The sequence below is a fragment of the Phascolarctos cinereus genome, unplaced genomic scaffold (assembly GCF_003287225.1).
Source record: "Phascolarctos cinereus isolate Bilbo 61053 unplaced genomic scaffold, phaCin_HiC Scaffold_5;HRSCAF=322, whole genome shotgun sequence".
NCBI classification, from domain to species: domain Eukaryota; kingdom Metazoa; phylum Chordata; class Mammalia; order Diprotodontia; family Phascolarctidae; genus Phascolarctos; species Phascolarctos cinereus.
In genome coordinates, this window is record NW_027555958.1 from 382846408 (window position 1) to 382864626 (window position 18219).

At 37.0% G+C, this 18219-nt stretch overlaps 1 protein-coding gene across 4 annotated transcripts in view; it reads right to left on the reverse strand.

The window, feature by feature from the left end:
* The window catches only part of CAMSAP2 (calmodulin regulated spectrin associated protein family member 2), a 152723-nt gene that overhangs the window by 21227 nt on the left and 113277 nt on the right, over positions 1–18219 (reverse strand). For all 4 annotated transcript variants that reach the window (XM_021002984.2, XM_021002983.2, XM_021002982.2 and 1 more), the window contains 5 exons: positions 11268–11361; positions 7177–7270; positions 3592–3668; positions 3210–3279; positions 671–2885 (listed from right to left, as the gene is read on the reverse strand). In XM_021002984.2, the coding sequence (XP_020858643.1) occupies positions 671–2885; positions 3210–3279; positions 3592–3668; positions 7177–7270; positions 11268–11361 (2550 nt within the window). The remainder of the gene's footprint in view (positions 1–670; positions 2886–3209; positions 3280–3591; positions 3669–7176; positions 7271–11267; positions 11362–18219) is intronic.

Below are 18219 nucleotides of genomic sequence, written 5' to 3' on the forward strand. Positions count from 1 at the left end.
GCCAATACAGGGATGCCCTCTGCTGGCCAGTTTAGGAATATGTTCCACAATATAGTCCTGAAGAAGATACCTATTTTAGATTTCTAGGAGAAACCATGATTTGCTGAGTATTCCCTTCCTCACTCCAGTTATATATAGTAATTTTCCATATGCCTTAATATATTATGAAAATTGGTATACTTTACGTAGTCCTATTAATTAAACAAAGTTTTCCAAAAACATGTAATTGCACATACTGTCAGTCTAAGCTGATATATTAGTTTTGCTGAATTGATTTTTTTTCCTTTTTCTTTTAATTCTTCATTACAAGGGAAGGCTAAGTAGGAGAAAATATTTGGAAATTAAGTGACATGTAAAACAAAAGATTTCAATAAAAATTTAAAAGAAAAGAAACATGTTAACGAAGAAATAGGTTTTTAAAAAAGACAGCTATAGACAAAATCCAAAATGCAAGATTCACATTTTCCAGTCCCTTTCCCAAATTGGCAATTCTTTAAGAGATATGAAAAATTTTAATTTTAAAAAGGCTTTTTACAGGGGTCTTATAGGAAGGAGGGGAATGAGGGGGCATTTTGTAAACATGAAACTGATGCCTATACTCAAAGAGGACATTTTAGCATCAAATCTTACACACTATCCGGCAGATGTCAGCACAACTTAAATTACATACCTTAAAAAAGAATCCACAGCATACTTTCTGATCATCATCAAATTGTTCTTTGTCGCTTTCTCCTTCATATTTTTCAACGGATACATCAGCCTTATCAGGAGGTTTCAAGTCTGAGAGGGAAACTTCAATTAAATTAACATTTTTAGGAGCTGGAGCTGGCAAAGTGGAAGTCTGCGGTGGTATGGTGGGTTGATTTATTTGATCTTCATTTGGTGTAAGACACACAGTCTCTGTAATGGGTTGTGCCAATACTTCAGAAACTGATGACTCCACAGGTTTGAGCTCCTTTTCCTCTAGTTTGTGAACGTGCTGTTCCCAGGCCCCTTTGGATTCTGCTTCTTCCTTTACTTCTTCTGTAGATTTAGCTTCCTTTAACTGAGGCTCACACACACGCTCTCCATCATCTCCAAAACACACAAAAGATCTAGTCTGAATGGGAACTTGACTTGGTGAGAATCTCCTCAACCGAGGAAGGCTATCTACAGACCTAGGTGGGGTTAAGGTGCGATTTAAAGGGGTTATTTTCAGTTCATTTGGTCTAGGAGTCCTTTGAAGTTTAACAGGGAAGGAGGAGGTCTTCTTGTTAGAAGACTGTGGAGATGGATGAGTTGGACGAGGGGAGTCTGAAGAGAATGGCACAATTGGAGATGACAGTCCTGTCTGCCTGGAAGATTTAAATTCTCTAATCTGTTTTTGTGGAGAAGGTTGTGGAGGTGAAATCACCCAAGACTGTTGCTCCCTCATCTGCATTAACATCTCTTGTTGCAATGACAAACGTTGCATTTCTTGTTGTAGAAAATGAAGAGATGAATTTAGCTTTTCTATGGATTTTGTATATTCTAAAATTTCTCCTTCATTTAAAGTCTCCTCAGAGGGGCTTGCCAAATTCCATTGCTTTTCAGGATCTACAGGTGTGGTTGGAGACTTCAACCATTTGCCTTGAGAGTTGTCAATACTGTCTTTCATTACCTCTGTTGCAGATTTATTAGTCCGTACATCTGCTTTCTGTGATTCTCTTTCCTTTGTTCGATCAGTGTAGACTTTCTCATCCTCAGCACCAGCTGCTTCTTCTCGAAGAGGGGATATTCCATCTCCTTTCTTTTTCACTACAGTGAGGAAGGCTGTTCTACCCATTTTCTGCCTCTGCTTAGTGAAAGCTGCTTCCATTTTCTTCTTCTGTGCTTCTATAGCTCTTCTTTTTTCCTCTAGTTTCATCCTAAGATGGACCATTTCAGAAGCCAGTAGCTGGGTAGTATCTCTTCCTTGAGGAAGAGCTGTTTCTTCAGGGATCTGGGCCCAAGAAACAACATGAGGAATATTGAGTTCAGAGCCTTCTGGTGTAGTTTTCTGAGAACTGCTCCCACTACTTCTGCCATCTGTGTGATTCAGTTTTCTGAATTTCTGCTCAGCAAAGCTCGTCATTTTAACCCCTGAGCTGGAAGAAGCACTGCTGCCTGGCTGAGACCTGGTGCTCATAGTACTTGGACAAGGACTTGAAGCTTCTCTGTGGTTGCTAACTCGCATATCATAGTCCTGAACAAACTTGGAAGGCTCTTCCATGTCTGAGTCCATACTAACGGTGTAGTCTCTCAAAGAAGAATCTTCATCCATCGTTTCTGGAATATCCTCTGAAGGAACATGAATTCCAGTATCTACCTCTGTAGTGTCAGTCACAGGACTCAGAGCACCTTTTGTGTCAGTTATGATGTCAGGACTAGATGGATTCAGTTTGAAATCTGAACTAAGGAGACTCATTTCCTGGTTATGAAGGAAGAACCCATTTGTGATTTGGTCTGACTGGAGGGCACAGGGAGATTTGTCAGTATCATGAATTATCTGTAAGGCTTCTTCAATGCTTGGTGTTTCAATCTGGTTGCCAAACTCATCTAGAGGTATCCTATTTTGCAAAGCTCCATTTGGGAGCTTATAATGAATATTTTCATTAGAATTTAGTTCAATCGTACTACGAGGTACACAAGATTTGAGGTCACTTTGAGAGTCTATATTATTTTCTTCTTCAATGCTTTCTGTCTCCTCTTCTCCATTCACTGGCTTGAAGGACAAATTTTTCCTAATGTGTTTAGGCATACGGTTGTTGTTTAGTATAAGACCTTCATTACTAAGAGATCGAGTGATTCCTCTGTTTGTAGTAGATCTCCGGACACTATTTTCTTTATCAAAAGAAATATCAAATGAAACTCCATGCACTGATGATCTTCAAAAAGAAAAAAATGAGATAAAATCTTTAGGTAATTCAAGAAAAGAACATCTTCAAACATAATAAAATAATCTGGGATGAAACTTTTAGGGAGAAAACATTTTTTTCTTTCTACCTGCTTATAATTATGGAGATGTCATGGAAGATGTCAGGAGGTGCAACCTACTCACCACTAAATTTAACCATATTTAATCCCTTTCACAACTACATACCCGCTCTAACACTTCCCATAGTTTAGGGACTAAACACAAACTTAGATTAAGTAATCTGGTTAACAGATTTACTTAGTGGCTGTATTTAAAAATAACTTCTATTATTTACCTTTTTTCTTTGGGCCATGTCCCTATGAAGCCATCAACATAAGACATAGATGTAGACCTTCTAATTCCTCCTTCAAAAGCAAAACAGAAACATTTTATCACAAGAAAACAATTTTTTTTAACAAGAACTTTTATAAACCTAAGTATTAGCATTACAAAAAGCAAAGTAACAATCTGAAAAACTGCAGATTTTCTAATTAACTGAAAAAGTAAATGAAACACAAGCTATTTAAGACAGCTACATTAGCCACTATTTCAGGATAAAGAATGACCACTCCTATTTATTTATAAATGCTTATTCTTGGTGATTATTTCAAAGCCAAAACAAATAAATGTAAAATACAACTAAAGCTCATCCTCTTTTAATCTGTAACTTTTTTTACCTGAATCAGATGGTGGCTGGGGGTATCGATGTCTAGCAGGCAGATGATGATGAGACTGGGAAAATGCAGTGCCTTCCCTAAAACAAATCAAAGTAATATTACACATTTGTTACACAAAAAATTCTGTGTACCATGGTTGAACATATAAACAATTTCTCCACCTCTCATTCTATACTATGAAGATTAAGAAACAGACACTTTATACAGTTTTCAAACCCCAAACTTATTCATATATTGGAAAACAATAATAACTGTGATCATACATGAGGCAGCTAGATGGTCAACAGGGGACAGAACACTGAACTTGAGAGTCAGGAAAACGTAAGTTCAAATCCTGTCTGAGACATCTGCTAGTCAATCTGACGGGTGTGAGGTGATACCTCAGAACTGTTTAATTTTAATTTCTTTAATTATTAGTGATTTTGACCATTTTTTCATATGGCTATTGACAGCTTAGATTTCTTCTTTTGAAAACTGCTTAGTTCCTTGGACCACTTATCAACTGGGGAATGTCTCTTTTTTCTTAAAAATCTGACTTAGTTCCCCATGTCTTTTTTGTTGGGGTGGAGGGAGGCAATTGAAGGTAAGTGATTTGCCCAGGGTCACACAAGAAGTATGTATCTGAGGTTGGATAGGAACTCAGGTCCTGATTCCAGGCCTGGTGCTCTTTCCACTGCACCACCTAGCCGCCCCAGTTCCTTATGTATCTTAGAAACGAGACTTTTATCAGAGATAATAGATTGCTGCAAAGATTAGTAAATTCACATTAAAAGAAATAATATGACACAAACAATATCTGATCTGAAAATCAATACAAGGAGAACTCAATTGAATGGACTTACTTAGAATCTTAACCAATCAACCAAACACATGAACCTATGTCTATGCATGTCAACCCAAAAAAAGAAGTTGATTTAAGTTTTAGTAAAAAAAAATTTCAGCTACATAAGTAGCTGAAATAACAATAAATCTTAAAAAAAAGTTTCATAGTTTTGTTCGTTTTTTTTTTAAGTATACAAGTATAGCAGAGAATTTGAGGGCATTTTATTTAGAACAGAATTTCTTAATAGTAATTTTCTGATGTCCACTTGGAATATGAATCTTAAAAAATTTAGTAAAATAAGGACAAAGAATAAACTGTGTACAGTGGAACAAGTACTTGATTGGCAACCAGAAGCCCTGGTTTGGAATCCTAGCTCTGCCACTTACTACCAGTGTAACTTCAGACAAGTTACTTAATATCTTTGGGTCTCAATTTCCTAAAATGTAAAAAGACAGGGTCATGTAGTATGACCAAGAGCCAACAGCTCTTCCAACTTGAAAGCTAAACCTATGATACTAAATACTGATACCAGCTCTATTTCCCTCTTAATTTTTTCTATTCCTGAATTCCTAAAATCAGAACTAAGATGGACAGATGCATGGATGGGTAAAATTAATCTGGTGCATATCATATAGTTAAAACAATATCTTGTTTAGACTCTCCAAGTCTAAGAAGTTTATATAGCACAGTAAGGTTTACAAAGGGCTTTCCCAACAACAATTCTGTGAGGTAAAATAGTACAAGTATCATCCCAATTTTATAAGCTGGGAAAATGGAGGCTCTGAGAAATTAATAAGTCCATAATCTTCCAGTTATTAAGTAAAGTAAGTAAGAAAAAAAAATTAGAATTCAAGTATCCTGATACCAAGTCTACTACTCTTTCTCATTAGACCATACTGCATCTCTCAAGCAAAACTTCATTTTTTTTTCCAGGTACAATAATAAAATCAGTAATATAGTTGCATCTCCAGTTAATTCTTACTTATCTACAACAATGGGAACAATTAAGGGAGATAATCAAAAACAAATTATCATTCAAGATAATTTAAATTTGGACTTCAGAATGCATTTCTACATGCAATTAACTCTTCATTATCAGTTCTAACAGGAGATAATTCATATAATGAGAACAATGAGCTATTAAAAATCATCTATGTGGATCTACAATTCGTTTTTGCACTTATATTCCAATATATTTGTTTCTCACATTCTAGGAATTTAAAACACAGCAAGCACGGTGATCAAGCCACACCTGAAAGGTCTGGGTGCCAGTAAAAGTAAGCAGCACCTTGTTCCCCAACGTCCTCTAATTCATGATAGGGAAGGAGAACACACCTTAACAAATGACACTGAGATCTGGCCCGAGTCACCCTATCTTCCTTTCAAAGTTTTAAGCATGTCTGAGACACACATTTACTGGGGGAGAAGTGGGAAAAATTAAGAATTTCTTTTTTCCTAATGACTGAGCACAGGTTGGGGGTGAAGGAGACAATGACCTTAGTGGTTCACTTGAAACACATTCCCTTCCAGTTTCTTTTGGGCTATGGACTGCATAACTTTCAAAGGGTCAACAGAAATGGTTCCCATTCATGTTCTATACTTTTGGCCCTGCTTGCTCTTCTCATCCCTCCAAAATTACTCCTGTCACTTGTTTGGTTTTTATAGGATAATCAGATTGCAAACCTACAAGTGGAAGGGACCTCAATCTAGTCCAAGCCTCTCATTTTACAGATAAGGAAACTGAGGACTGAGGAGGTTGAATGACTTGCCCAAGACCACACAGGTAGCTACAGAATGGAGATATTACTCTTCTCTTAAAACAGCATGCCAAGAGCTGTGGCTTTAACGTATTAGGTCTAACCCTGAATATTTATGCAACTTTGCTTACCTTAGTTTTAGCCATGAAGAAAGGTGACATAAATTTTAATTATGATATTTTCATACCTAAGTAAAGTTCTTTGAATTTCTTAGCTAAAAGGTATAAAAAGTATGGATGTTCTAAAACATAAAATAAATGAAAAGGGTTTGATTCAACTTCTGGAAAATATAAATAAAGACACAGAAAACAGAGAAAAATAAATCAATTTCAAATAAAAAAACAAATTAGAGATTCCAAAATAAAAACAAACTTTAGATTTGATAAACAGATATTAAAAGTTGCTTACAGAATCTGTTGCAAAAACATCCAACAAAATTAATTCCCCATACCTTGTGCAGGGTTAAGAAGCCAGGACATGTTAAATGGCAGGGAAATGGTTTTAATCAAGTCAAAATTTTCATTTTGCTTCTGATATAGGTTTCCTGATTTTACGAACGAAAGCACAATGTATACGTAGAGTAATTTTGGTACTATTATGTTGCTGAGATCTATTAGTAGCCACATAAAAATTTTTTAAAATGTAAAAATAGATGCCTCAAAGATTAAAGCTCATATTTTATATACTTTAAAAAATCTAATAATAGATTATTCGCGCTACAGAATATGAATTTAACGTATTTCCTCTAACAAATCTTACAAATCCATTGCTATAAAAGTTGAGTTTTGAGGTGGCTGTTAGGAATTCAGAGTACACTTTTTTATAATGCAACTCAAAGAATACTTAATTTGGATAAAGGTGTTAAAGAGTATTTAAAGATGGTTTTTAAGGGCTATGAAAACCCCTATAAGCTTATAAAACTCTTGCTTCTCTTGAAGTTAATTAGCATTTACTGTAGTTTCACTAGTAAATATTGCAAGCATGGTGATACATCACTGTTATTACCTCGTAGGGAAGTCAGAACTGCATGAACCATCCGTAAAGTTTCTTTTGGCAGCATTCAAGACTGGAACAGAAGGCATATCTTTCATAGATTCAGCTAGAAAAGAAAATGAAAGCCTTTAGCTACAATTTTCTTTAGCCGATGATTTAATATTTCCAACATTAAATAAATTTAGAACTCAAATAATGATTCAAAGTCTACAAAAATTCCAAAAAAAAAATTCATTCAAAGTGGCATAATATACAGTAGGCAACATGAGGAAAATGTTCTTTAGAAATTTGGATTGGACCAGAAAAAGAGTAAAACCGTACTTCATTCCCAGCAGCCAGTCAGTCAATTGCTATTTATTAAGCATATATTATGTCACAGGCACTGTGATAAGCAGAGGAGATACAAAGAAAGGCAAAAATTAGTCCCAGTTCAAGGAATTTACAGTCTAATGGGGGGGGGGAGAAAGCAAATTTATATATACATAAGAAAAATGTTGGGGGTGGATTACCTCAAAAGTTAGGCACTAACTATGGAGAACTGGGAAAGGCTTCTTGCAGAAGATGGGACTTTGACTGAGACATGAAGGCAGCTGGAGAAGAAAGGAGGTGAAGGTGAGAAGGGACAGTAGTGCTGGTATGGGGGACAGCCAGAGAAAATGTTTGGTATCAGGACATGGAGTGTCTTAGTCGAGGAACAGCAGAGGCCTGTGTGGGTTGAAGGGGAGTAAGGTATAAGAAGACTGGAAAAGTAGGAAGGGGTTAGATTATGAAAGGCTTTAAAAGCTGAAAAGAAGATTTTCTATTTGATACTGGAGGTGATAGGGAGCCACTGGAGTTTACTAAATAGGGAGGAGGAGAAGAAAGGGAAAACAGCCACACTTTCATTTTAGGAAGACGGACTGGACTGGGGAGAGACTTGAGGCAGGAAGACCAACCAGTAGGCCACTGAAATAGTCCAGGTGTGAGGTGATAAAGACCTGCACCAAGGGGACTGAGGTGTCAAGAGGAGAGAGAAGGGGACATAGGAGAGATGTTACAAAGGTGGAAACAAGACTTAACCACTGATTGCATATGAGGAGTAAGAGAGTGAGGAGTCAAGGATGGCATCCCTAGCACTGGCAATGTCTAAAAAAAAGTTTTGATCTAGAAAATGTCTTTGGAGCAGAGAGAAAGAATCCTAAACAAATTGATGGCTAGTTGTTCTATTGGTGACTGGCTGACTGAACTGAGGTCAATAGTTCTGTCTCATTTCACCTTCAATATATGAGAGGGTAGAGTCAGGAAGGAAAGTTACCTTGGGGCTGAATGTGAACAGGGGCAAAAATGACAGAAATCAGGATAGGGCAAGTGAAACTGTCATTCTATAAGGTTTCACTTAAATTTATATCGCTACTCTTCTGATACTTTCCCCCTCAGTAATCCAATAACACCACTATCAAATCCCAAGCTTTACCAACTGTACCTGAGGGATACCTGAGAAGGGTTTAAGGAGCTTGGTATCAACTACCAGGGGTTGTCCCAAGTGTGTGCAGGTTTGGGGGATTTTACAAATTGAAGAAAGGTTTTAAAAGAACAAGAATAAGAATCATCAAAGAGTGCTGTTTTCTTATTGCTCCAGGGTTTTTCCTTGTCAGTGTTAAAACAAAAATCATAGCAAATACTTGTCTCTCTACTAAAATGATTTTTAAAAACTCAACTCTTTCTATGCAATTCCTGAAGTGTTCCAGATTTTCTATAATTATACTGTAAAGCTTGTAAAAAAAAAGTCAGCTATAACTGGATTAATCTTGTGTAAAGTGAGAATAAAAGCAAATAGAGATATTTTAAAATTAATGGAAACTTGGTATTTTATTTAGCCAAAATTTCCATGAAATTTTAACCAGATGTGGATGTCATCATTTCTTTACCTTATACACAGTATTAGAGGAAGTATGGTATTCTTCCTATACAGTAATTAAACAAGGATCTCCTCTCACCCAACCAAGAGAGAACATTTCACTGAAAAGGAAATTCAAACATGTCCAGGTAAAGCTTCTATAAATCATTAATGAAGAAGGTTTGAGTTGTTTCTTCTCATAATTACTTAATTTTTGTAACTATTGGAATAGATGTATTTTGATATTTTGAATTGAAGAATTTAAGTGGTATTCTTATAGATGGTCTACTGAAAACTGGTCCTTAATTAAAACTTAATTTAATATACAAGTATTCAATACTACAGTGACCAATATATGCAGGCTTTTTTTTTTTAACATAACTTTTAAAATAAGGAGAAAATGTGGCATAAATGACTTTAATGTAATAATTTATGGAATGAAGACCATTTATCAAGTCATAAAAGGGCTACTACTACATCAGTGGAAGAGGTGCTCAAGCTATAGAGGTAACCACACATCTCTGAAGAATACAATTTGGCCTAAGGCATGGTGTTTAAACTGAATTTAGCTCATTATAGCAGACAGAAAGATTGTATGAAGTAAGGAGTGTTTCTCCTATCACAAGTACAGTGATCCTTTGGCTTGTCATTTTTTGCCTAATACAACATGACCTGGAGCTAAGAAAAAGCTCCCCCAAATATGGAATACACAATTTTCCCAATCTTGCAAATGGAGAGAATCCACTAGCAGAAGAGAAAATCTGGCTTTGTTGTCTGCATAGACAAAGCTTACTAGGGTAACTAGGTGCAGCTGTGGATGGAATGAGGGACCTGGAGTCAGAAGATCTGAGGTCAAATTAGGCCCCAGACACTTAACATCTGTGTGACCTGGTCAAGCCACTCAACTTTATCTATTTCAGTTTCCTCATCTGTAAAAATGGAGCTAATAATAGCACCTACTCCCACGATTGTTGTGAAGATGAACTGAGATCATACTTGTAATGCACTATGCAAACCTTAAAGTGCTACAAACATGTTAACTATTATTATGATTCTAAGAAGAAGGAGCATAGAGACTAGTTCATTTTCCTCATTTTGCTACTGTGCTAGGTAACCAAGTGATGAAGGCGGAGGGATCTGCTGTTCTGGTAAGGACATACTGGAAAGGCAGAGAAAGTGACAACTAGACTGGAGGAGACAAGAGAAAGAGTAGGACAAACACAGAGAAATCTCTACCCAGGTAAAACTATGGTCACTTAAAAAAATCTGCCTTAGAGAAAGGTAAGAGAAAGTTTGTTATCTTGCTTCATGACTTGAACCCTGTACATTTACAAAGAAAAGAATTGGAGAAAAAAAGAGAGTGTACTACAGTACCAACAGTTACAAGTTAAAAATTAGAAAGTTAAAGAAGAAATAAACTCCTGAAGTAAACATTTTTTCTACAAAAACACATTTTCAATTTCATAATGGAAGTCAAAGAGAATTTTTTAAAATTTTTGCTACATCAAATTTTGCTTTAGAGATAACACTTCAGGAATACCTCTTTGCTTTGTACTTCTATGGATATTTGTAAGTATGCTTTTTCATTTGATAAAATGAGAAATTTATAGTGTTTACACATATGCTAGTCATATAGCAGGCTCTTAATAAATACTTATTCCTTTCCCTTGCTTATACAAATTTCCTTTTTCAAAAACCCTGAAATCAATGGAACATAGTATTTTAAAATTCAAAAAAATCTATTAGGCTTCAACATTTGAATAAACAATATCTCTTAAACAAGGTTAAGCTATTAAATAAAAAAAATTTAATGGATTTGGAATATTTTAGTATTAAAATGCTCAAAATCTTATTTAAGGGTGGGAATAGGGCTATAGGATGTAACAGAAACTTGGGCAAAAAGCGTGGAATCCGATAAATATGGTGCTAAGAGTAACTCGGCACCAGCCAGGGCATTGCAGGTTTTGACCTTCCATTCAAGTTCTTCCCCAATGTATCTTTAGGACGTTTCTACTGCCCTATCCGTACCAATCAGCACCTCGGACCCTCACACAGAAGGAACAGTTTTTGAGTATCTTCATAACTGATTCATGCCAGAGCATGATTTTCTAAGTGTCACAGGCCTGCCTTTTAAAAGGCCAGGCAAGGGGTGGTTATACATAACCTTCTTCTGCTTTTGTTTTGCATAGGGTCACAAAATATTTTAAGTTTTTGTATTTGTCTTTACCTTGTGGGTGATTGACAACACGAGGCTGTACAAACGATGGCTTCACAACTTCAAACCACCAGAACAGCTCTGCCATGAACACTAAATAATTATTCTGTAAGAAGGTTAAGAAAATTAACATAAAATTCCAATTAAGTAAAACTTGATCCTATGTGGGGAAAAAATATGGAATTAAATCTGAAAGTTATAAATATATCAGCTCAGCTCCTGACTCCTTGGACTTTCCTTGGGTACTCTGGGTTCTAAATAACAAACACTCTAGATAGAAGTTTATGAATGATTCTTAGTTATGCTGAAATGGACAAACATAATCTTGCTATTTTCTTATCCTTATCAGAAAATAACATCCTTAAATTTTTTTGCAAACGTTTATCATACTTAAAAGCCTAAGCCCTCAAAAGCATATATTACTTGAAAAGTCCACATTAACAAAACACCACAGTATAAAAACTAGGAACATGAAGATGAATGAGGAGGAAATCGAACTCAAGCATTCACTACACATACTCTCTCCTTTGTATAAATCACATACGAACTTATTATTCTATAAACTCAACAAGACACAAAACAAATCAATAACCTTCCACATCAACCTAACCTTCCACTCAAACTTTCCTATTAATGGCACTATCCCTGTTCTGGTGACCCAAACTCAAAAACCCATAGTCTCCTTTTCAAGTTACATACCCTTCTGTGCGCTAGGCAATTTCCTGAGATTAAGTTGCCCAGAGAGTGCCTACATACCTAGATGAGAGGGAGTTTCTTAGAACATGAACTCATATGTGCATTCCTTATCACTAATAGCCTATATCCAGGCAGCTACCAGGTTCTGTCAGTAACTCCTCTGAAAGATATTTGTCACATCCTCAATTCCTACAATCATAATCTCAGCTAGGTGACTCAGTGGACAGACAGCTGGGCCTGGAATCAGGAAGACTGGAGTTCAAATCCAGCCTCAGATATTCACTAGTTGTGTGATCTTGGCAAATCACTTAACCGCTATTTGCTTTAATCCACTGAAGAGAAAGGAGAAGGAAATGGTAAGCCACTCTTATGTCTTTGCCAAGAAAACCCCATAATGGGGTCACAAAGAGTCAGACATGACTGAACAAGTGAACAACAACAAACATTGCTTTAAGGCTTAAAAGTACTTTTCTCATAATCTGAGATGAATAAGCAAAAGTTATAACACCCTCATTTTACAGATGAGGAAACTGAGGATCAGAGAGCTGAAATGACTTTGCCAATGCTACAGCCCAAGGTTCCTGTTGCCTGGTCTAGTGTTTCTACCACTTCAAAACCTAATTCTGAATTAGATCACCTGTTTTGTGGATTACAATAGTGTCAAATCTTTTCCCTACTTTTTGTGCCTGTATCTTTTAAAATATCTTGAATACACAACTGCCAGATTAATCTTCCTCAAATACCATTTGAGTGACACATTCAACAAACATTCACTGAGCAATGGAAATGTCTAAGTTCTAAAACAATGTGCTCAGGGAAGTGTGGTTACAAAGATGAATGAGGAACTTATGGAGAGGATAAATTAAAACATAATTATAATATCAGGTAGAATGTGACACATGACAGAAGGTATGTATTACAGAAGTGGGGTAGGGCAGATATCAGAGAAAGTTTAATGGAGGAGATGGTCTTTATTTCAGCTGGGCTTTGAAAAATGGGCAGACTTTTGAGAAGTGAAGATGGCACCTGGGGCCATCATGGGCAGAAAGAACCAAGTATCCTAAGGCAGAAAAGCAGAAAAATGCAGCACATGGTCAAGAAACAGCAAATATTTCCATTTATTCAGAATACGGAGTCCATGCAGAAATAGAAAAATAGGGTAATAGTTGGTGAAGTTTGGAAGGATGGGACTAAATTCTAAAGGGTTTCGAATGCTAGGCTTAAAAGTTTGGATTTTATTCTGTAGGCAATAGAGAAACATATACTAGAAGAACTGGATCATAGCAATCTTAATATTTTACAATAATTGAAGACAAAAGGAAATTGAAACTAAATGGAAGGAGGGTTCATATGTTTTCCTTGGTACAGCAAATGAAGGAGTAAATAAGAGTTCTGTCATGTTTCAAAAGGCAGTAAGAACACTCGAACATTAAGTTATATCACAATATAATGCTCATGATAAACATATGCAAAAAGACCCCTATGAAGAAAATTGAATCTTATGCTGTAGCATCTGTTGTAGAGCATTAGAAGGGAGAAGAACTTCATAAGACTTTTAATAGTAAATTGATTTTTAACAACTTGATTATATAGGTGGGTGGGCAAAACGGTGAGAAAGAAGTCTTGCGAATAAGAAGTGAAACTAGCTAAAGGCTCTATACAGAAGCCTCACACACATATATTGAACACATTCCTTAAGAAGTCAGGAACTGCTGGAGAGAGCAAGCACCAAATAATATCACACAAAATAAACTGATTATATTCTAACAGTTAGGAAGAGTAGGTTTTGGATGTGGGAGTCATTTCCAAATCAGCTGTCTCTGTACAATCATGAGACCATCAGCTTGTTATAACAAAGATAAAGTTTGATTCCAAACCAAGAAAATACCAATAACTACTAATTCATATGCTTCCTTTCCCACTTCTAAATCTGAGTATAATTTGCAAATTTAAATGGATTAAGGCATGAAAAAGTTAATAGGCTTTTGTGAATAATATTTTACAACAGGCCACATCTTTACAGTCTCACAAATAGCTGAAAGGTGCAGAAAATCCAAATTTCACTGTCCTTATCTGTTGACTACAAAAAAAAATTTGATTCAGTTTAGCAAAATAATCCCTTAAGGCTTTCTTCCCATAAGGCATCTTCTATACATGTTACAATCCTACTTGAAAGCTACAACAATAACGATAACACTGTTTATCCCTGATCAATAATATCAGTAGAGGCATAAAAGAGGTCAATATGTTTGTCACTGTCATGGTGAATATACAGTACAGAGTTCAAATGGAAGACCACAAAATTTACTGGATACACTTGCAGTAAGTATATGAGCACTGCTTGTGCTGATTGTATCAAATGCAGCAGAGACTCCTAAATGAGATCATGAAAAGATCATCCACGCAGGGAAAATCAATCAGATTAAGAATGCCCGTTGCCCTGATTATGATACAACCTGTCATAACAACCTAGAGCAGATCCAACCATGTCCTGAATAGCCATAACACAGATGATAAACTGGGTTCTGAATTAAATCAGTCAATCAATAAGTGCTTGCTATATACCTAAATAAGAAAAGTCAGGACTATCTTTGGGTAACTGTATAATTTTTTTTAATGACTCTAAACTTCTCCCTGGAACACAGATATGTTGTTAATATCTGTTAATATCTGTTAATATTCTTTCGGAGACTTTGAATGGCTATGAGTAATGGAATACCATGGTTTTGAAGAATCACTAGGGAGATGAATGACTGGAAAAGGAGGTAAGGCAGTTATATAATGAAAAGCAGGGATAACACATATAGCCTAGGGTGCGTGCTCCCGTCGTACAAACACAACTTCAAGAGAGCCAGAGATGGTTTTCTCTCTGCTGGGCAGAACTTGTGGCAGATTTGTGCGATGATACAGATAACTGTTTGCACAGGATGGAAAAGTATGGGTGAGTTACAATTTGCATAAATGAAGGAAACACCCACACCGATGAGATCATTATCAAAAATGTCCCATTATCAGATCATTATCAAAAATGTCCCATTATCAAAGTCAGAAGAAGGTTAAAGAAAGAGCAAAAAGCAAAATCAATACCAAACTGATCTTGCAGATGAAAAGACAGCAACAACAACCTGATGAATTCAAACAAATTACTGGACCGAAAATAGGAATGAATCAATTAATCAATAAGCATGTGCAAAGCATTTCACACATGCTTATTAATTAATTCATCCCCTATTCTCCTACTATATGGAGATGCTGGTGATACAAGAATCATGAAACCTACTGGACCCCCTATAAATTTATTTTACATAATCTCAACTAGGCACTGACTGAAGCAAGAAAATCCTATTAACCCTTCCTAAATAACTTACTTATGCCACTCACCACAGGAGTTTTCCAAACCTTTTCATCCCTCTTCAGTCTTCCCATAGTTCCTTTCTTCCCCCATTCTCTCAACTGAGAATTTTGCCTTATGTTTCACTGAAAACACTGAAATCCTTCTCTGAGAGCTTCCTCTTCTCTCCTCCTCCTCAACTCATATCTCCCAGATGTCCTTCTGCAACTACCTCTGCCTTTACCTGTCTCACATGATGAGGTGGCCTTTCTCCTTGCCAAAGCAAACCCTCTGACATGCAGAAGTGATCCCATTCCATCTTCTCCAGCAGACATCCCCTTCTTTTATCCCCACTCTCTCACTTATCTTCAGTATCTTCTTCTCTACTGGCTACTTCCCCACAGCCTACAAATATGCCCATGTCTGCACCATGCTCAAAAAACCTCCCTTGATGCATCCTTTCCTGCCAGTTATTGTTCCATATCTCTCCTCCCTTTTGTGGCTAAATTCCTTGAAAGTCATCTACAATAGGTACCTCCACTTCCTTCTTTTCAGTCTGACTTCTGACCTCATCATTCAACGGAAACTACTCTCTTCAAAATTATTAACAATTTCTTAATTGCCAAAATCTAATTGTCTTTTCTCAATGCTCTTCCTTCTTGGCCTTTCATCAGTCTTTGAAAATGTTGATCACTCTCTTCTCTTTAGCTTTTCAAGACACTACTCTCTCCTGGCTCTCGTCCTACCTATCTGGCCAGTCTTCCTTTGCAGGATCTTCATTCAGGTCATGCTCACTAATCGTGGGCTTCCCCCAAGGTTCTGTGCTGGGCCCTCTACTTTTCTCCCTTTATACTATTTCACTTGGTGATCTTATCAGTTCCCATGGATTTATTATCATCTCTATGCTGATGAATCTTAAATCTACCCAGCCCTAACCTCTCTGATGACCACTTCCAACTTTCTATTAGAACATCTTGAACTGGATTGTTCTGTAGTCATCTTAAACCCAACATGTCCAAAACTGAATTTATCTTTCTTCCCCAAACCCTCCCCCTTTTCCTAACTTCTCTATTACTGTCTTCCTCCACTCCTCATTCTTTCTTTCCCCACTCCTCTTATCCAATCCGTTGCCAAGACTTGTTGATTTTACCTTTGTAATTATTTTTGCATATGCCGCCCCCCCCCTTTCCTTTGACACAACCATTACCCTAGTGCAGACCACAATGGCCTACTGGTAGGATTCCTTCTCACACTCTAGTCCACCTTCCAACTCATCTGTCAAAGTGATACTCCTAACGCCCAATTCTGACCTAGGATTCAATAAACTCCGGTAGCTCCCTATCTCCTCTAAGATCAAATACAAAATTCTTTATATGGTGTTCAAGCCCTTCATAACATCCCCTCCCCCCATCTTTCCAATATTTTTATGTCTTTCCTCTTCTCATTCTGTGATCCAATGACACTAGACTCATTACTATTCCTCTCACAGACAGTCTACCTGCCAACTTCTGGCATTTTCACTGGCTGTTCCCCATGCCTGGAATATTCTCCCCGCTCTGCTTCCTGGCTTTCCTCAAATTACATCTAAAATCCCACTTTCTACATGAAGCTTTGCCACAGATGTCTTCCATCTGTGGATTATCTCTAATGTATCCTTCCTATATAATTTGTTAATACATAGTTGCTTGCATGTTATCTTCCTCATTAGATTATAAGCTCCTTGAGGGCAGGGTCTGTGTTTTGCCTTTATTTGTATCCAGCAATGCTTACCAAAGTGCCTGATACATAACAGGATCTTAATAAATGTTTACTTACTTAGACAAAAATGAAATAGTCCCAGTCCCTGCTGTTCTTGAGGAGCTTACGGTCTGAGGGAAACAATATGCATACGATATAGGTACATACAAAATAGATAAAGGGTGATTCAGGAGGAAAGGGACATCTCAAGCTAGTGGAATCAGAAAAGGCTTTAGTAGGTGATTGCACTTGAGCTGAATTTTGTAGGGATTCTGAGAGAGGGAGAAGAGGGCAGTGAGTTCCAGGCATAGTACAGTCAGCACAAAGGAAAGGAGATGGAAGATGGAGTGTCCTGAATAAGAAAAATAAAGAAGGCCAATTTGGTACTAAGACTGGAAGAGGTAGACTAAGGCCTGATTATGAAGGTTTTTAAATGTCAAACAAGGGAGTGTAGAGTTGAGTTTAGAGATAATATGAAACACTGTAACTTATGTATCATCAGAGTTTCATAGTTATACTTGTATTTTAGGAAGAATCATTTGGGGGAGTTGGGTAGAGCATAGCCTGGAGAGCGGAATGATGCTGTAGGGAAAATACTTGGGAAGCTTTTGCAGGACAAGATTTTGGCTATGTGAATAGAAAGCTGGGGATAGATGCAAGAGTCATTATGCAGGCAGAACAAGATTTGGCAATTGAGAAGATATGTGTAGATGACAATAAGGAGTTGAGGAAAATTCTAAAATGAAGGCCTTGGTAACTAGAAAAATAATGGTGCACTTGACAGAAATAGGGAAGAAATGTGGGTTTGGGGGGAAATCACTAGTTCGTTTTGGTCATTTTGAACTTGAGATGTCTGTAAGACATCCGATTTGAAACATCCACCTGGTAACACGGGAGCTGACAAGAGACTTTGTTGTTGTTGAGTCATTTCAGTCGTGTCTGACTCTTTGGAGTTTTCCTGGCAAAGATACTGGAGTGGTTTCGCCCTCTACAGCTCATTTTGCAGATAAGGAAACTGAGGCAAATACAGTTAACTGACTTGCCCAAGGTCACGTGGCTAGTGTCTGAAGCCAGAAATGAACTCATGAAGATGAACTAGATGTGCTCTGTGCCCTATGGTGCCACCTAGCTGATGGAGTAGATCCTGAAGTCAGAAACACACAGATGGTAATTAAACCAATGGAAGTTGAAGAGATCACC